This window comes from Alligator mississippiensis, chromosome 2 (assembly GCF_030867095.1).
Source record: "Alligator mississippiensis isolate rAllMis1 chromosome 2, rAllMis1, whole genome shotgun sequence".
Taxonomy (NCBI): domain Eukaryota; kingdom Metazoa; phylum Chordata; order Crocodylia; family Alligatoridae; genus Alligator; species Alligator mississippiensis.
This window is the reverse complement of record NC_081825.1, coordinates 236,830,173-236,850,749: the sequence shown is the minus strand read 5'-3', so window position 1 is coordinate 236,850,749 and position 20,577 is coordinate 236,830,173. Positions and strand designations below refer to the sequence as shown.

The window sequence follows — 20,577 nt, the reverse complement described above, 5'->3', positions numbered from 1 at the left end:
ATATGTCATGAGTCTTGTGGCTCTGGACTAGTATCATGTAGTTTGTACTATGTATACATAGTTACAAAAAGTGGGGCTCAAAAGCATGCTTATGAAGTATCTGTGATAGATAGTTAAAATGCATCAATTCTGGATGAACTAAGTCTAGCGGTACCTATGCTAATCTGCATATATGCATATTATTATGGGTATGTTTATTTGAAAGTCAGTGTGTTTTCTTGCTAGGAGAAGTTAAAAGCTAAGAAGGCATGTTTGACAGTTATCCTAGTGTAAAGCTTGAAATCTGTAACAAACCTTTAGTGATGTTTGCAGTGTAGCCTGATATCCTGGCCATGACAATCTCCAACCACCTAGCTAGGGACAGAATTTGAGCTATTGCCTCTGCATCCTCACTGAGAATAGAAATAAAAAGTGATGGTTACTTGAAGAGATAAGGAAGCATTGAACTTGATCTCCTGAAACTGAAAAGCATATGGCCCTTAGCATTTGCATAGTTATGCAGTTTGCTTATTCACTTTTGAAACTTAATAAAAACTGTAAATTTTAGTTAATTAAAAAAGGAAACACTTTCTCACTGGATGCACCCTGCAAAATCAGGCCAGTTACAAAATTAGAAATTGGTTCCAGTAACAGATTTTGAATACAAGGTCAGACACAGTTGAATAGGTCATCAGTAAGGTTTTAAGCCGTCTCCAAGTAGCTGAGAAGATTATCCCAACTTGCTGCACATGCAGAAAGAAAACTAACTCTTCTAGAAACTCTAAATAGATTTTATTCTTAAAATTTAGAAATAGGCAGCCCCTGTAGTTCACCTGTTTATTTTCTGAGTCTGCAAAGGAACAATGGGAATCACAGTGTTGCAGAGAGACTTGCAGAGTGGGCAGAGGTACTCGCCATTCTCCAAGTCAAAAATCTGTTCAACATGGAGACGCTGCCGAAAGCTCAACTGTATGGCTTCAAAGTACCTATAACATTAAAAGGGAAAAATCAGTTAAGTAGAATGGTTTCTAGTGCAACATAGAATCAAGTACTCAAACAGAGAAATGCAATATTTAGTGCATACATATTTATGCCAGTCAAACTTCTTTTCCACTATCCCCCTGACTTATACACAGACACCAAAATAAAGTTAAAACCTCAAGTATATATGTGAATCAAGTAATTACAGAGCATTCTGTATGCAAAAATGGTGAAGAGCCTCCTTGCTTTTAACATCCATATAAAGGTGCTTTGCAAAATACATTGACAACCGTCATTAAATTTGCTACCTCACCCATGTTTTTAAATAGATGGCACACCATAGATTACATCTCTCTCTCTTTCCCTCTGTCTGTCACACAGTCATTCCAAATGATTAATATAAAATTGCCCCATAGCATTCCATTCTAATCTTATTAACAAAAGCCAATAGTAGCATTTCATGGATTAAGAGCCATAAAATGTTTGCTTCTTATGAGGATGCAGTCTCACCGTTAGATGTTAAAATAATAGGTTTGTTATTGTTGAAATGAAGTGCATAATTTATGTTTAAGAAAACATACTAGAATAAAATTCAGCCTCATGAATATGTATCTGTAAATTTTAGTAAGTAAATTAAAAAAAAAATACACGGAAGCCTGCCAGGTATGCAGTCAAGGGACAGATGGTATCATTTACTTAAGTAAGCTAGTTTTCTAAAGGAAGGGAGAACAAATGACTTTTTAATATATAAAGGGCTAATCTGAACTGGACTATTAATGTAAAGATTACATTGTAAATTTGTCTTATATAAGCAAGTCTTCAGATTTCACTCATGGTCTCAACGGCATTGACAACTCCACTAGGAAAAAAGGACACAATTTAAAAATCTACTTACATAAAGTCAGGCATCTAGAATCAGTCTGCCTCCCCAAACCTGGCATACGTCTCCAAAAAGAATATGTAGCAGCCATCTTTTTTAGTAAAATTAGTACATTAGCATGTCTGTTAATGCCATAAAAGACTGTACTCAAACCTTTTGCACAATCTCATATTAGAAGAGAAACCTGTTGTCCATTTTTATCCCATTTACCCACAGAGTAAGTAATCTTTTCTTAAAAAGGGCATGGGAACTGGGTTCTAACACTGTACTATTTAAATCTTTGTGGATGCAGATAGTAGGTGGAGGGAAAACATTATTTGGGGGGAGTGAGCATGTGCCTCCCAAGCAGCTAAGTCTATGCGGGAAGAGGTGAGGAGAAGGGGAACAGAGGGGGGGGGCAGATCGAGACCCCAGCAATGAAGGAGGGAGAGGAGTTGAGGTAGGCTCTACACAACCAGGGCGGGGCATGGGATGGAGCCACAAGTGGTTTGCCCGGGGAGAGCCCAGTGTGGGGAATAAGGGGCGGCTCCCACTGTTGCACGCACCCCAGGAGGCATGGGGGGATGTGTGCCCCAGATCTGCATGCAGGGCAAGGGCAGGCTGCACTGGGCTCTTCGCAGCTGTGGGGTTGGGCCACACTGCACTTGGGGTGGGCAGCAGCACTGGGAGCAGGGGCTACAGTGAATTTTGGGGTGGCTACAGCCCTCTCCCTGTAACCTACCTCCCCATAAGCAGATCCAGGGCACATGCCACCTGTGTCCTCCCGGGCTACGTGTAGCAGCAGGAGCCATGTCCCCAGACAAGCTCCTGCACAGCAGCACCACACCGTGGCTGGGCAGGACCTGCCCCAGACACAGCCCCACTCTCTTCCTCACCGCTGTGTGCACACCCCTCCCCACCTCTGCTGCAGTTGCTGGAAGACTGCAGGCAAGCTGCCTTCTGGCCCTACACTGCCCCACATTTGTGCAGATGTTACTCATGTATTATACTCAAAGAACAAGCTTCTGTATCATTTTAATCACGTATACCTATTTGGGTTTTTTAAATTGATATTTCATCTCAAGCATTATCTACTCTTCCATGTCCATACTGTAGTATAATGAGGTTTTATTTACAGCAAACAGAACAGAAATATAAAAATAAAATGCCTCAAGACATTGCCTGTATCTGTACTACATTATAATAACTTATAATAATCCATTTCTTCTTATCTACAGATAGTGTCTGAATATGGTAAAGTTATTAACTTCACTTTTCACAGCTTATGTCAGTTTAAACCAGGGGTGGGCAATTATTTTGAGCGGAGAGCTGCTTAATGAGGTTTGGCGAGTTTCTGAGAGCCAAATGGATAGCCCTGCCCCTTGACAGTTGCCCTGACCCCTGGTTGCCATCTTGGGACCAGAAGTCCCTCCCCTAACTCCTAACCGTTGCCACCAGAAGTCCCTCTCCTTGCCCCCCTGCAGAAATACTCCTTTTTGGAGGGGAGGTTTGCCATCTTAGAACCAGAAAAAAAACAACAAGTCATACACTAGAAGTCAAACTACTACTATAACATATTTTAATTTTATTACAAAAAAAAGGTTTTGTCATGATTTGTTTGCATAGTATATATAGAGGTGATTGAAAATAACTAAAAAAAATGTTAGTCTTGTATATCATGTGGGGGGGTGTCGTGGGGGGGTGTATGGTGCAGGGGTGTTGTGAGGGGGTGTGGCTGCATGTGTGGAAGGGCAATAGGGTATATTGGGGGGATGTATATGTGGGGTATGGTGTTTGTGGGGTGTGAGGGAAGATGGAGTACCTCCACTCCCCACTTCTCCCATGGCGCAGCAGCAGCAGGCAGGAATGCTCATGCCCAGTGCAGGCACTGGTGCCTGGTGGCATGTGACTCCAGCCAGCACTGCACATCGTGGTGAGGGTCACAGCCCAACTGGTCCACCTCTATCACTGGTGCTTCCCTTGAACTTGCATGCTACAGGAGGGAAACTCCATGCATTGGAGCCAGCTGCCTGCCACTGCTTCCTGCTGCACAGGTCTTGAGACTCCATGGGGAAGCAAAGGCCTCCACTTCCCCCACAGAGTCCCAAGATCTACATGGCAGGAAGCGGCGGCAGGCAGCCAGCTCCAGTGTGTGGTTCTTACCTCCCGTGAAGCATGAGTGTGGGTGCTGCACATGTATGGCAGGGAGCACCAGTGATGGGGAGGTGACATAGCTGAGCTGTGCTCCTCACCGCAATGTGCAGTGCTGGCCAGAGCTGTGCACCACCATGCGCCAACACCTACACAGGGTACGAATGTCCTGAGCACCCCCCCACCCCACTGCTGCTGCCACTGCCAACTGTGGCCAGTGGCCAGTTGGGGGGGGGGGCACACCTTCCCCCCACCCACCCTCCCTCACACCCATACCCTGCTCCCACCTGAGCTCATTGCTGCCACCGCCCTGGGGGAGGGCAGCGTGGTGCTGCTGCCAGCCCCACGCTCTGTGCTCCTAGCTAGCTGCAGCCCCCACCACTTCCCTACCTGCGGCCTGGAGCCAGGGAAACCGAGCAGATCTTGCAACAGCTGCAGCAGTGGCAGCAGCAGGCCCACTCAGAAGCTGTGTGCTGGAAGGGCCAGGCCTCTCTGCCTACGAGGGTGGAAGTGAGAAGTAATAGGGTATGTTGGTGGGGTATGTATAAGTGGCCACCTCATAGTTTCATAGTTGGTAGGGTCAGAAGGGACCTGAGCAGATCATCAAGTCGGATCCCCTGCCATGGGCAGGAAAGAATGCTAGGGTCAAATGACCCTGGCTAGGTGTCTATCTAGCCTCCTTTTGAAGACCCCCAGGGTAGGAGCGAGCACCACTTCCCTTGGAAGTTGGTCCCAGATCCTAGCTGCCCTGACTGTGAAGTAGTGCCTCCTGATATCTAGCCTGCATCTACTCTCCATCAACTTATGGCTGTTATTTCTTGTTACTCCTAGTAGTGGTTGGGGGAACAGGGACTCTACCATTGCCTGCTGGTCTCCATTGGCCAGTTTATAGAAGGCTACCAGATCCCCTCGCAGCCGTCTCCTGTGGAGGCTGAACAGTTTCAGGTCTCGTAGCCTCTCCTCGTAGGGCCTGCCCTGCTGCCCCCGATCATGTGGCTGGCCCTCCTCTGGACCCTCTCGATGTTGTCCACATCCCTCCTGAAGCGCGGCGCCCAGAACTGGACGCAGTACTCCAACTGCGGCCTGACCAATGTCACACAGAGGGGGAGGATCACCTCCTGGGACCTGCTTGTGATGCATCTGTGGATGCATGACAAGGTGTGGTTAGCCTTCCTGACTGCATCCCCATATTGGTGGCTCATGTTCATCTTGGAGTCTATAATGACTCCAAGATCCTTTTCTGCCTGTGCTGATGAGAAGGGAGTTCCCCAGCCTGTAGGTGTGCTGCTGGTTCCTCCTCCCCAGGTGCAGTACCTTGCACTTGTCATTATTGAATACCATCTTATTATCATCTGCCCACTCCTGTAACCTGTCCAGATCCAATTGCAGCCTGTCTCTTTCTTCTAGCATGCCCACCTCTCCCCACATCTTAGTGACATCTGCAAATTTGAACAAGGTGCTTTTCACCCCCTTGTTCAAGTTGCTAATAAAGACATTGAACAGCCCTGGGGGACCCCACTGCCCACATCCCTCGAGGCTGAAAATGACCCATCCACCACAACTCTCTGGGTGTGGCCCTCCAGCCAATTGGCAACCCATCTGACTGTGTAGGCACTGACACCTCAATCTCCTTATTTTTTAACAAGAATGGGCTGAGAGAGTGTCGAAGGCCTTCCTAAAGTCCAGAAAGACTACGTCCACTGCGACACCTGCGTCCAAGGATTTTGTGACCTTGTCATAGAAGGCCACCAGGTTGGTCTGACAGATCAGAAAGAGATCTTGGGAGTCATTATTGACTCCAAGATGAACAGGGGCTGACAATGCGAGGTCATGGTCAGTAGGGCTAACCGTACCTTGTCGTGCATCCACAGATGCATCTCAAGCAGGGCCAAGGAGGTGATCCTCACCCTCTATGCAACACTGGTCAGGCCACAGTTGGAGTACTGTGTTCAGTTCTGGGCGCCACACTTCAGGAGGGATGTGGACATCGAGAGGGTCCAGAGGAGGGCCACCTGCATGATCCGGGGACAGCAGGGCAGACCCTACGAAGAGAGGCTACGGGACCTTAACCTGTTCAGCCTTCACAAGAGAAGGCTGAGGGGGGACCTGGTGGCTATCTATAAGCTCACCAGGGGGGACCAGCAGGGTTTGGAAGAGACTCTGTTCCCCCTAGCGCCCCCCAAAGTAACAAGGAATAACAGCCACAAATTGTTAGAGAGTAGGTTTAGACTAGACATCCAAAGGCATTACTTCACAGTCAGGGTGGCTAGGATCTGGAACCAACTTCCAAGGGAAGTGGTGATGGCTCCTACCCTGGGGGTCTTTAAGAGGAGGCTTGATGTCTACCTGTCTGGGGTCATTTGAGCCCAGTTCTCTCCTGCCCAGGGCAGGGGATCAGACTTGATGATCTAGAAGGTCCCTTCCCACCCTACTTCTATGAATCTATGACCTGCCTCTAATGAACCCATGTTGGTTGCCCCTAAGCATACACTCCCCTGCTTGCCCCTCGCAGATGTGCACCTGGATAAATTTTCTCAAAGAGCTTCCCTAGGACTGAGGTAAGACTAACAGGCCTATAATTTCCTGGGTCCTCCTTTTTGAAAATGGGGACCACACTGGCCCTTTTACAGTCCTCTGGCACCTCGCCAGAACATCACGTGTGCTCGTAAAGCTGTGCCAGGGGTCTTGCAATGACCTCTGCTAATTTCCTCAGCACTCAGGGGTGGAGATCGTCAGGACCTGCTGATTTGAACACGTCCAGTCCCACCAGAAGTTCCCTGACTAGGTCCTCTCTGACCCTGGGCCTGGCTGCGTCTCCCCTGGGACCATCGGGGATCCTGCTTAGGGGGATGACCTGGTCCCTGCTCAGAAAAATGGAGGCAAAGAAATTGTTAAACAGGTTAGCTTTGTCATCTGGTGCGACAACCAGATTTCCCAGTGTGTCCTGCAGAGGCCCCATGTTACCCGGAACCTTCTTTTTACCCCCTATGTATTTAAAAAAAGGATTTCTTGTTATCCTTGATCTGGGTCACTAGTCCCAGTTCCATCTCCACCTTGGCCTTCCTAACAACCCACCTACAATCCCGAGCAACGGAGGTATAGTCCTCCCTGGTGATGTCCCCTTCCTTCCATTGGGTGTACACCTACTTCTTAGCTTTGAGACATTCCTGGTTGCTTTTGGTGAGCCATGGGGGCTTTTGAGCACTCTTCCCCCCTTTGATCTGTGTTGGGATTGCCACCCTTTGGGCTTGGAGGATCGTCTCCTTCAGGAACGACTACTCTTCTTGGACTCCCAACTCTATAACCCTCTGGGATCTCAGTACCTCCCCAACTAGTTTCCTTAGCTCAATGAAATTCTCCCTCCTGAAGTCCAGGGCTTCTGTCTTGCTGCAGGCCTTTGCCACCCTGCGCTGGATGGTGAATTCCAATAGGCGATGATCGCTATCACCCAGGTGATCAAGTCCCCTCACCAGGTCGTCACTTGTGGCCAGGACCAGGTCTACCAAAGCATTTCCCCTGGTGGGACTGTGCACCTCCTGGGTTAGACGGAGGTCCTGTAACATGACTAGGAACCTATGTGAGTGATCAGACCTGGCTGACTGCTCTTCCCAGCAAATGCCTGGATAGTTTATGTCACCCATGATGACCACATCCTTTGACTTAACTGCCTCTGCAAGCTGACCTGAGAATTCCCGGTCTAGCTCTTTTCCCTGGTTGGGTGGTCTGTAGTAGACCCCCACTGTTAAGTCCCTTTCCTCCAACCCCCTTGTATTCTGACCCAGAGCACTTCAGTCTGCCCCTCCTCTGACCTAGTGCTGCTTGTTGAGGATGTGCTGCTCCTCGCTCCCACTATCATGGGCAGAAGGGCTGGGTGGGGTACAATTAGTTGGTGAGTGCCGTGGGCAGGATGAAAGTGCCTAGCTGGCTGGATCCAGCCCACAGGAGGTACTTTGCCTGCCCCTGGTTTAAACTTTGCCAATAATTGTGTCCTATTTCTTGCTAAAAGACTATTCACTGTTACAAAAGCATTAGATACAATTCTTTTCCATCAAGTCCCTAAGTATTTAAGGTATATTGGAAACTGCGATGTCCTAAACTGACAGTGATGATCAGCTAGGGGCAGGGGTAGGCAAGACCTAGCCCACCAATTGATTCTATTTGGCCTGTGGCTGGCCCTGTGGTCCTCTACACGGGACTAAGCCCAGCCCAGGCCAGCCCATGCCACGCTCCAGCCCACTCCTGCCAGCTCAGCCCAGGCCAGTGTGCACAGATTCCGGCAGGGGTGATCCCAGTGTGGCTGCTGCCGCCTGGGTGCTGCCCTGCTCTCCTTGTCTCCAGGGGCTCCTCCTCCTGCACCACCACTCCTGGCCAGGAGGAAGCTTCAGCTAGGTGGCTCCTCCCCCAGCATGCTGGGCTCTGGCTCCAGTTCCTGGCTGCCTTCCACCCACTCTGCTCACCTGGTGCAGCGGAGTGGGTGGAAGGCAGCCAGGAGCTGGAGCCAAACTCTTCTTTTAGCCAAACAGGATACTACTTCCTTTTACTGATGCCTTTCTCTCTTGGTTTGAGACTGCTATTTGCCAGGTTGCTTTCATTCTTTCTTGGCTGGGTACTTAAACTGATTGAAAACTTATTTAAATTTCAGTATTTTTATTATGGTGCTTGCACGCCCTTAAATGCTTTAGAAACAGATTATCTTCTAAATACAAAATAAAACTGCAAAGATATAATCCTTACTTCTGCCAGCAGGCTGCATGCATCACATGACCACAGCTTCCTGTATAAGTTCCACATGACAAATCAGGATGCATGAAAAGAGGATCAAGCATACCTAGAAAAACAAAACAAAGAAATAAAGTTGAAAAGAAAGATAGTATACACTTGATCAATTCAGACACAAATCCTTTTCATTACTATTATTTTTCCACTGTATACACAGTCAAGTTAGAAATCTGAAAGTTTTGCAATATGCTGACAGCCACCCAGCTATGCTACTGCAAAATGATGAAGTTTAAAAAATGAAATCTGAAAACAATTTTAGCTAGGAGATGAATTTTCTTCAATTAGAAATAGTATTTTCTCCTGGAAAAAGGCATCAAAATACTCAGTCAACTTTACCTGTCTAGAATTTCAGCTGCATTACCTTTGGCCTTGTATTTGGTGATAATAAGTTGACTAATGACAAAAGACTAACTATATATCAAATGTCAAAGTAAAGCCCATCTTGCACTTGCATTCTGATTCATTTTGTTTGAAAAGAAATTAACTAGCAACACTATTAAAAGAACCTGACAGGTTTTGTTGTGTTGCAATATGCCAGGGGTTGTCAATCAGGGGGCTGCATACCCCTCGGGATACTTGGACTGGTCCTAGGAGGTATGCATGGGCAGGCAGGGATGGAGCACTGCTGCCTCCCAAGAGCAGGGCCGGGATGGGGCAAGGGCAGTGGTGCCCTTCTGCTGCTGTCACCACAAACTAGCCCAGTGAGCTTCCCCACCCTGCCACAGCCCTGCTCCTGGGAGGCAGCAGTGCTCTATCCCTGCCTGCCTGTGTACTGTCCCTGCCTCCCTGCTCCATGTCCAACCACGCACTATCCCCCTGGTCAGCATCCAGCCGCCAGGGGGTACATAGACTAAAAAAGGTTGAAAACCCCTGCAATATACAGTTAGAGTCAGATTTCATTTTTCATGGAATAAAATCTGAGGAGTGCACAACTGAATCACAACAACTGTGCCAACCTTTATAAGAAGTGTTTTCTGGTTCTGAACAGGTAAACTTGAATAATAATATAGACACGATAAAAGCAGCAAAAAAAAAATCCACCAATATTATATTATATTTTGGGGGTTGCTACTTTTATTGCATATACATTGTCTCGCTTCCCATATGTATAGTCAAGTTCTCCCCCTCCTCTTCCCTCTCTCCCCGTTCCTCCCTCCCCCCACGCTTGCACATTCTTTCCATACCTATATGGGGGAAGAGGAAAGGGGGAGAGAGGGGGAGATAGACAGCAGAAGAGAGCAAGTGAGCGAACGCAAATCCAAGGCTTCCGCTCGCATAGGGTAGTAAGTTATATCTTATAAAGTGCTAGAATTAGAGAATAGGCTGATACACCCTGGTGCAAAACTACTTCTGAAATGTGTACACATTGTGGTATTAGTGTGTTTTCCTGCTCATATATTTTAGGGAAAAAAACATTTAAAGATATATTCTTTATATGTGAACTGGAAAGGAACTAAGTATAAAGAGTTCAGATATCTGCTAATGGCCTTAGTAAACGAAAATAACTTTCCTTCTTTCCCCTGTTATGTTGATAAACACACACAGTTAAGCGCAGAGAACTTGTGAATGGTCACTAACAATGAGCTTGCCTGGACACAAGAGTCTCATTACTAACTTTGATTTATTCTGAACATTAGGTACAAGGACAAAGGAAAAGCAGCCAAAATGGGCATGAATGATTCAACTTTCTGCATTCCACTCATGCTCACTTTTATGTTAATAAGTTGAATAAGCATGATTTTTCACAGACAACTTGATGCTATGGACGGACAGAGTATGTAGTAGGAGAGCAGCAACTGATTTATACTGTCACTGCTAAAATACATACCATATGGTTTATAATACAAAACTTTTCTCATTCCCTCAGCTAATGTGTACCACTTCATCTATCAGTTGCATACCTCCACCTTACAAAAATTTAATTTATTTGCTGACTACCAAAATCAAGATGTAACATACCTACAGTATACGTTTCCTCTTTATGTAGTTACATTGTTGAGAGTAAATTAGAGATTTGTTTGCTGCAATTTGTTCTTGAAAATCTAATTTGGCTTTTTGTTATCCCCTACATTATTATAAATACCCTCAATGTAAGACGACTCGCCATAATTAGATTCTATATATCGAAAACTTATAAGGTTTGTTATAATTTTCCAGGTATAGAATTTAATTATTGGAGGCTGGCCTTTAATTTGTCCTCATCCTACTGCTGCAGCCGGGAAAATAAATCTGTGGGTCAGGTCTCTGCCCCCCACCCCAACTTCTTCCCCCCTCCATCCTTACTGTTAGACCTTGCTCTCCTTGAGTACATGGAAGTGAGGAGCAAATTTTGAAAACTGACTTTGAAAGAAATATGCCTGTAGTAATTTGTATATAGGCAAATTACTACAGGTACCCATAGTCTTAGTTCACTCAGAATTAATGCATTTTACCTTTTTTGAAACTATTCCAAGTTTTAGCACAGGTACTCCGTAAACACACTTTTAAGCAGCACTTTTGTACCTACTTATATACCAGTACAAACTGCATGATATTAGTCCAAAGCCAAAGGGTCATGATTTACCACATAGTTCATTGGGATGGGTGCCAGCTGAGTTAACAGCATTTTAAGCCATGGTGACCGCACAGCTCAGCATATGTGTGTACTCCAGATCAGCATTTCTCAACCCATGGGTCATGACCCAGAAGTGGAACAAAAGAATGTATGAAAAGGTCACAAACAAACTTTAAAAATGGTTTCTTCTTTAAAGGAGAAGAACATGGGAAACTGGGGGTTTTCCCATGCAGGCTGGCCACAGGCGACTGATGCCTCCTGAGTCGGGGGGGCATGTGCCCTCTCACGCCAACCAGGGGTTGGGGGAGGTCCCCCCACAGCCAATCTCACCGACTGGAGGGATGGGGATCACCTGCAGCCAATCATGCTGACCCAGTAGCACAAGCTGCTTCTCCTGGCACACCCACTCCCCAGCCAGCACTCGCAGGGGGGGCACCAGCGATCTCAGGGGGTGCATGTACATCCCCTACACAGTCACTGAGGCTGGCAGACTTCCAGCCTGCAAGAAGCTGCTTGAAGCCCCACTTGCCCCACATACTGGGTGTCAGGGGGCAGTGGGTTGAGAGTGAGGGGCACTGGGTCAGGACTGGCCATTGATGTTTCCAAATGGGTCCTGGTACAAAAAAGTTTGAGAAACGCTGCTCCAGATAGCCCCCACAAAAGATCCATGTGCTAATTAGTCCCCCATGCATGACAAAGTGGATGTTCTTGTCGCGAGTCTTGGGACTCCCCAAAAATTTATATGTAGATGCAGTACAGGGATACCTGTTCCAGGTCCACCCCACAGAGGGCAGAGCCACACTAATCAAATACAATGCACCGAGTAAGGGGGTGACAGTGTTTCTGGGTGAACCAATTTGGTGATGTGTGCTAGGTATTTAAGGCTAGTGAAGAAACAAAAATCATTGGAAATGGGAAAAAAAGGTGCAGCTCAGCTGTGGGAGTGAAGAGGAAATCAAAATGTGGCTCGCTATGACTTGAAAAACAGTCTGCATTGAGGAGGACTAAGCACAATGAACACTACCATATCTCTTATTCAAATGGGGTGTAGTAACCTATCATGAATGCTTGCCCAATATAGACTAGGTGTTTTAGTCATGCTCAGTGCTGGTTGCATTTAATCAACTTCATAGTTGTTTTCCATTACTGAGTAGAAGTGCACTGATAAAGGTTTTTCTGGCCATTACCAATTATTAGCCAGCCATATCGGCTGATACTGATCCAATTGCCAATATACAGCCTGGCAGCTTGAAGAGCAGTGTAAATCTGGGTAGGAAGGGGCATGGAGAGGGAGAGGGGCAGATCAAGGCAATTGTGGAGCAGGGGCTGGGAGCTCCTTGCTGCTAGGCCAGGAGGACTGTCTCTACCCAGGTTCCAGTGGTGGAACCTGTCCTGGCAGCAAACAGTTCCTAGGTGCAGGAAGCAAATCTCCCACCCCATGCTGCCCAGCTAACTGGGAGCATATTTGCTCCCAGTCAGCCATCTGCACATGTGCTACTGAAGAGTTCCTAATCACAAGCAAATTTGCTACTTGCAATATTGGTCCCTACCGAAATACTACTTAAACTGGGAGTCTGCCATAGTCTCTTTAATACTCTCTTTCAATATCTGCCCTTTTCCTTAGAATATCTTCCCTACTTACTAGTTTCCACAGCTTATTGAGATTTTTTTATCTGTGTGTTATGTGCACTTATAATTCATTCCATTGTCTCTGTGTTATGTGCACATATAATTCATCTTTGATTTGCTGGGGAAAATGGTAGTAATTCTACACAAATCTCACTTTTCATTTTATGACAAGAATTTTGGATTGGTTTAAAATCCTTAATTGACTTTTAATTAAGAGTACTCATACAGCAATCTGATGGGCTGAAGGGTTTAATTAACTACACCTAGGAAGGGAACAGTGACAGCTTATAAACTGAAGCGATACACATACCATCTGAGTCTTCAAGAGTTTTCCCACGGTACTGAGTTAAGGCAGTGGATTTCTGGACACAGGCCGATAGTACCATTGCAGTATTCTCCAGTCTCACTTCTTGTTCCTCTTGACAAAGAATACAGGTCAACACCTCCTTTTCTGTAACAGATGGCCCTCGTTTGGGACCCAAGGCAATTCTGTAGTGATTAATAGCTATGGGTATGCTGCAGGAAGAGAAGTGAAAGGGGTCAGAAATAAACAGCTGACTCCTCATGAAGAAATGCACTTACTTGTAGGCAGCTAAAATATATATTTTACCACTTAACATGTATACAATACCTTTCATGCCAACATGTTTAAATACAACTAATACAAAAATTATTTCTCTCACCCCTGAAACATGAATAGCTTTACAAGGGAATATGGTAGCTACAGTAGTACACCACTACAAAAAGAAACAGATTCAAAGTAGTAGGAAATTCGAGCTGTATTCAATTTAAAACGCATTTAATGTATTTAATCTTACTCAGTCAGTACCATTTTCTTTATTATACTTCAAGAATACCTACAGAAACAGTTTCTATGACTTGGTTTATTCTGTTGTGGCACATCAAGCCTTTGCATTTCTCAGGTAAAATACAATTAGAACTGCATATGAAGATGCTTATTTATGTTCAGATGTTGGAAGATGCTTTACAGAAGCTGAATTTTTAAAGGTTAATGCATATAGAAATTAAGACAGACAAGGTTCCTTGGGTGAATCTGATATCTTTTATTAGACCAACCCAAATAGTTGGTGAATAGTTATTAAGCAAGCTTTCTTTCGGGTTCAAAAACCCTTCGTCAAGCTAAGGAAGTTTCAGCAGTTGGTGTGTGCTCTTCCTGGATGGAATGAAAAGTAAAGAAGCCAGCAGCTAGGCTGGTATGCATACAAGACAGGTAGTCAGTGAAGATGTAGATTCTAGTATGGGTTGCAACTGTTTGAGGATTTACTAGAAAGAGACTCTATTCTTAAAAAGATCCTCCCAGAGCCACCCATCCTAGCCTTCAAACAAGCACCGAACCTCGCTAACCTCATCACCAGAAGCAAACTTCCTCAAGCCCAGAACACACCAGAAGGATCCAGACCACGCCATGACAAGAAATGCAAAACCTGCCCACACATCTCCACCACCCCCACTATTACTACACCCCACAACAGAGCCATCAGCATTCCTGGATCTTACAGCTGCACCTCCAGAAATGTAATATATCTCATCCAATGCACCAAATGCCCTGATGGAAAATACGTAGGAGAGACCAAACAACAACTGCGCACCAGAATGAATGCACTCCGGAAATCTATCAAAGACAGAAATACCCATTTACCTGTGGGGGCACATTTCTCACAAGAAAACCACTGTCTCTCCAATCTCTCGGTCCTGATCCTCAAAGGAAACTTACAAAACACTTCCCAGAGACGAGCCTATGAACTCCACTTCATCAACCTCCTGGATACTAAAAATCATGGACTAAATATAGACATTGGATTTATGACACAATATAACCTGCCTGACATCTGGCTCCCCAGGTATCTCTCCACTTTCATCCCCCTTCTCTCCCCCCGGCTTGCCTGTCTCTCACCCATTGACTCCTCAATCTACATTTTCACTGACTACCTGTCTTGTATGCATACCAGCCCAGCCGCTGGCTTCTTTACTTTTCATTCCATCCAGGAAGAGCACACACCAACTGCTGAAACTTCCTTAGCCTGACGAAGGGTTTTTGAATCCGAAAGCTTGCTTAATAACTATTCTCCAACCATTTGGGTTGGTCTAATAAAAGATATCAGATTCACCCAAGGAACCTTGTCTGCCTATGTCCTTAGGCCAACACAGCTACAACCTACACCCCTATAGAAATTAACTAATTCTTAGTTTTGGTCATTTCTCACATAATACTGTTCTCTGTTATATCATACGTCTCTATGAATCAGATGTTAGGCTAGGTATACACTAGGAGTGCTTTGCCAGTACACCTATACCAGTTGATTTTACTAGCAAAGAGTTTTTAGTGTGCAAGCTGCTTATCCAAAAAAAGTATTTGATTAGGAAAGCTAATTCCAGCCCCCTTAATTGCCCCTCCAGAAGCAAAACAACCAGCACTGGTTTGAGCACTGACATGCTGGTACAAGCCACATTCACAGTAAGAGTATTTTGCTAAATATGCTGTCAGTTACAAAACCCTCCTCATTGTACCTTTGAGTAACAGAGATAAGCTTCCAAAAGCTTTTAGTGTAAACACAAGACACTCTTTTTGAAGATGTCCAATGCTTTTACTGAAGCTCAAGAAGTGCTCCTGTTCATGTCAGCTACATGTGGCTGAATGATGCTAACATGGATCCTGGTTTTCTCCGTTTAAAAATAGCATATTCTCAGATGAAAATTGCAAATTCACTGATAAACCCCCCAAAATCCATGATTAAAATTAAATACCACTGTATATATAGATATTAATTCAACACAATATTTTATTGATACATTTTAAAGCAATTTGGAAGCCTACCAATGCCTCAAATCACTATAATAAAATAAATTCTAAATACCTATAAATATTTGTATTTGATTTTGGGTTTTTTTTTATCGTGGAAAATTAGAGTGCCCCTGCCCCCTTTGCTCACCAGGACACAGGTCTAGGACCCTCACACCCAGGCCACAGCTCCCCAGCCATGCTGGTGGCCTCTCGCTCCCCAACCCAACACCCCCTGACTCTGCTGGTGCCCCTTGCCCCCCACCCACAGCCCCCCAGTCCTGCTAGAAATGGTCCCCAGCTGCCAGTGATATAGGGCCAGAGACTCAAGTCTGCAGCCCCCCACCCCCTGCAGTAGCACCAGAGCCTTGGCTACCACTTGTGGGAGGTGGCAGCTGCTGTGGCAGAGCAGAGTGAAGAGCCCAGCTTCCCCTCCCCTGTGGGTGGCACGGCCGGAACAGAGCCCATGATGGGGGTAGGTGCAGGCTGCTCACTGCAGGCTTGGGCTCCCGGTCCTGTTGCCCTCCCCCCTGCAGCCTCTGCAGCTCAGCAGATGGGACCTGGCGTAACAGGCCAGAGTGGGGCTGGACAGGGAAGCTCAATCACACTGCTGCGAGCCTGGCACCACCATGGCGAAGCATCCCTGACCCACCCAGCAGCAGCAAGCAAGAGGAACAACTCTGTGCCACCACCTCCTGCTGCTGCCACATGGGCTGCTGCCACACAGGCAGGGGCACTTCGCTGTGGCAGCGCAGGGCTCGCAGCAGACCCGGAGGCTTTGGGGCCCAGCTTGATAGTACTGGCGCTTGGCAAAAGATTGATGTCTGTGTTTGCTGCACGCTTATTCTTAGCTGCAACTAGGCGTAACCCAGCAGAAATTTGACAGACAGGTCACTCTGACCAACCCCTGGCAAAGGAAAAGAAGTCTGGGAGTACCCTGATCTGATGACCAAAGTTGAAACAGGAACTGGGCTGACCAAAATACAAAATTTGGCTGGGGAGAAAAGGGAAATTATCCATAGCAAAACTAACCCCTACCTAAGAATAAACTCACTTTTAGCTGCTGGAAAACTCCAGTTACAAATAGTCATATAAGGCAAGCAGAAATAGGCTCATTAATATGCATTGTAGGGAAGAGCTTATGCTAATGTATTAATGATAATGCAGTAACGATAAGGTATATACAAGAACAAGAGTTGGAACCCCTCCTTGGAACACTCCTGAAGAAAGCATGAAGAAATCCTGTTACCAATCCAAGATCCTGTCTCGGCATCAGATAAGGGAGCAGCCAGGAGTCCCCCAGACAAGATTTCACGGCCTGATCAACCAGTGAAGTTGCATTCACAACATTTCAGGGTGGTGAGCATCTGCTTTGACTAACTACAAACCTAACATTTTTAAACTGCTATTGCTACTTCAGTTCTAATCAGAATTGTATCTGTTAGGGTTCAATTAACCTGCTTTTAGTTTAGGACAACCATGCCTTAGTCTCCTTGCCTGGTACAAGACCCATTATAGCGTCACAGGGATGCAACAGGGCATGATAAAAGCTAGCCCTACCCCTGCCCCCCAGACAAGCTGACCATGGTCCTGTCCCACTCTCCGCCTGGGCCCTGCAGCCGTGCATTCCGGCCCCAGGCTCGAAACCCCACACATGTCCCAGCTGGAAATAGCCCCAGCCCCAGCCCTGCCTTGCTTAACTCACTCTCTGCCTCTTTATGGGCATCTCAATCCCCCTCCCCCCAACCCAGATTTACCTGCAGGAACTGCTCTCCAGGCTGCCTGGAAGCCACATGCATGTGTGAGCACACACGTACACATGGTGCCCCCTGCCTGACGAGCCACCTCCCACTCCCCCTAGCCCAGGGGCAGGCAATTACTTTGAACAGAGGGCCGCTTAATGAGGTTTGGTGAGCTACTGAGAGCCGCATGGGTAGCCCCACCCCTTGACAGGTACCCCGCCCCCTGACTGCCACCTTGGGACTGGAAGCTCCACCCCTAGCCCCTGGCCTTTGCCACCAGAAGTCCCTCCCTTTGCCCCGCTTTTGGGAAGGGGGAGTTGCCATACTAGAACCAGAAAAAAACAAATCATACACTAGAAGTCAAACATCTACTATAACATTTTAATTTTATTACAAAAATATTTTTGTCATGATTTGTGTTTGTGTACTGTATATAGAGGTGATTGCATAATAACTAAAACATAAATTCTTAGTCTTTTATATTGTGTTGGGGGGTGTGGTTAAGGATGATTATGTACAGTGGGGAGGGTGTATGGTGGGGTGTGTAGGGGTGCTTATGGTGGAGTGTGCGGGGGTGTGTAGGGCGATTTTGTGAGAGGGTATGGCTGTATGTGGGGGGCATAGGGTATGTTGCGGGATTGTGTGGCATTTGTGGGGTGTGGGTGTGTGGCTCTGGAACACACTGTCCTCTCCTGCAGTCAATACTGGAGGGGGGTGTGTGTGTGTGTACGTGCATGTGCGTGCATGGTTTGTAGGGTGTGAGTGGACCCTTTGCACACTCCCACCATGGTGCAGCAGCAGGTTGGGGCACTGGTGCCTGGCTCTAGCCAGTGTTGCACGTCACAGCAAGAAGAGCAGCCCCCGCTGGACCATTTCCTTCCCTGGCACTTCCCGTACTCGCAGGGCACAGGAGGGAAGCCCCAAGTGCTGGAGCCACTGCTTTACCTACCCCAGCCCACTCCAGTGCCTTGGGCTTCCTTCCTTTGCCCCGTGAGTGCGGGGAATGCCAGGGAAACAAAACGGCCTGGCAGGGGCTGCACTCCTCACAGTGCTGGTGATACCAGGAGTCAGGCGCCAGCGCTGAGCAGAGTACTCCCTTGCTGCTGCCCCCCACTGCCTGCCATGGTTGTGCACCATGGGGGGAAAGGGGGGCGTGTGGAAAGGTCTCCATACCCCTCCCCCCTCACACCCTGCCCACCCGAGCTCCACACTGCTGCCACCCACTTAGATGAGGGCTCTGTGCTCTGAGCCACCCAGCCCTAAACTCTGGGCTCCCACCCGCAGCTTCTCTACCTGCTGCCCAAAGGGAGCAGGACCCTGGGGAAGCCTGCAGCAGCAGCCTGGCCCGGTGCTAGCAGGGCCCACCCTTCTGCCCATGAGGGAGGGAGCGAGGCATAATAGGATATGTTGGGGGCAGGTGCAGGCACCTTGCTTCCACCCTTGCGGGCAGAAGGGCTGGGCAGGGAACTATTTGTTGAGGGGTGCCGTGGGCTGGATGAAAGTGCCTAGCAGGCCAGACTCATGATAGGTAATGTGGTGTCTTTTACCTGAAGCAAGAAAATTTTTTTTCTATAGTTTATCTTATGCAAAAAGTTTGTTGCATTCCTAAACATCTGTACTTCTCTGACATTAGCATTTACATCTTAATTCTCAGAGATGTTGGTTCTCCCTAATTCTCTAATCCAGGGCTTTAACATGCAAGTAAGAGGAAATAATTTTTTTTTTTTTCATTAGAACTCTGGATATTTGCTTCTCTTTACCTTTCTTCCTCCATAATGGAATCCTCTCTTCCCTGCGCCTCCTGTGTGTTTTCATACAGGAGTTTATGAGTTTCAATGAAATTCTTCTGCAAGGCAGACATCTGGGCCATTATCTTCTGACGATGCAGTCTGGCTGCTTCTGCCTTTCTTTTCCGCTCAGCCTTATCTTTGTCCTGAGTGCTCTGGGTCTTACCAAGAAACAAACAAAGAGACTATAAGCTAATAAAAATAACAATTAAACAATGACAAGAATTAGTCCCCAAAAGGTAGATATTTTAACTGCTCATACCAGATTTCCCAAAGAATAGACACTGTGATGGTTAAAATAAATTAAATTTGAAAAGCCTAAAACCAAACTCAAAATATTACCCAGAAACACAAGGCATTAACAGAATACATTTATAGTTAAACAGATACTAAGCTACAACTGTATCAGAAACCTAGCTTTGCCTTTATTTACCTATTTAGACATCAGTTCAAGCTCCCAAGTTTTTATGTCTCCTGCAAAACTGAAGTGAAAATGACTAAAAGTATCAACAAAGCCAAATTCTTTTGAATCTTTGTATCCCTAATTAGCCAGGTAATTATTAGGTCTATCAATTTTATCTAGTCAGTACTGTATTTAGACAATACAAAACAAATAACGGTCTGACTTCCTAGTGGCTAGTAAAAATTGCAGGTGGGGGAGGGTATAGCAAATCCATGTTTCTCAGCCTTGTGAAATCTTTACCTTCTCCATAGTTAATATAAACAGAAGACCATTAAAGGCAAATTGACAAAAGCCAAACTGACAAGGCAAATACTAGTATACTAACTAGGCCATCTACCAACACTTATGTCTCCACCTGTAGCCACAGAAAGCATAAATTATTTATAACTATCTGCCAAAATAAACTTTGGCATGCAGCACAAGTTAATGCTAAGAAAAAAGAGATTTCTTCTGCAATTCTTGAACACAGATTGTACAACAGCAAAAAGAGCAATGCTATGAATATTAATTAGAAATAAGTGAACAGTACAGGCTCAATATTCAGACTTGGATTTAACTAATTAAATAACAGTTTTTGGACATATGTCATTACTTAATGCCAGAAGTGGTATCCAATATGACTGTTTGCAGATATGGGGGAAAAAAACCCAACAACAACAAAACAGCGCTTTACTGGAAGAAGAAGAACATCAGTTTGACCTGGCTCCTCAGTGTCTGTATAGATCAGGCACTTCAGTGAGGCTTTTTGGTGTTTTTATCTAATAGCTGATTGAATCAATCAGCTATTAAAGCGCCAAAAAGCCCACTGAAGCGCCCGATCTATACAGACACTGGGCAAGCCAGGTCAAACTAA

General features: G+C 46.2%; 1 protein-coding gene across 6 annotated transcripts in view; it reads right to left on the bottom strand.

The window, feature by feature from the left end:
* UBR1 (ubiquitin protein ligase E3 component n-recognin 1) overlaps window positions 1–20,577 on the bottom strand; it is a 132,818-nt gene that overhangs the window by 37,576 nt on the left and 74,665 nt on the right. For all 6 annotated transcript variants that reach the window (XR_009460180.1, XM_059722944.1, XM_019496516.2 and 3 more), the window contains exons 29-33: window positions 19,235–19,422; window positions 13,243–13,448; window positions 8,705–8,798; window positions 813–965; window positions 295–392 (exon numbers count right to left, since the gene is read on the bottom strand). Coding sequence is in view for 5 of the 6 variants with exons in the window: in XM_059722944.1 (XP_059578927.1) it covers window positions 295–392; window positions 813–965; window positions 8,705–8,798; window positions 13,243–13,448; window positions 19,235–19,422 (739 nt within the window). In the remaining variant the exon portion in view is untranslated. The remainder of the gene's footprint in view (window positions 1–294; window positions 393–812; window positions 966–8,704; window positions 8,799–13,242; window positions 13,449–19,234; window positions 19,423–20,577) is intronic.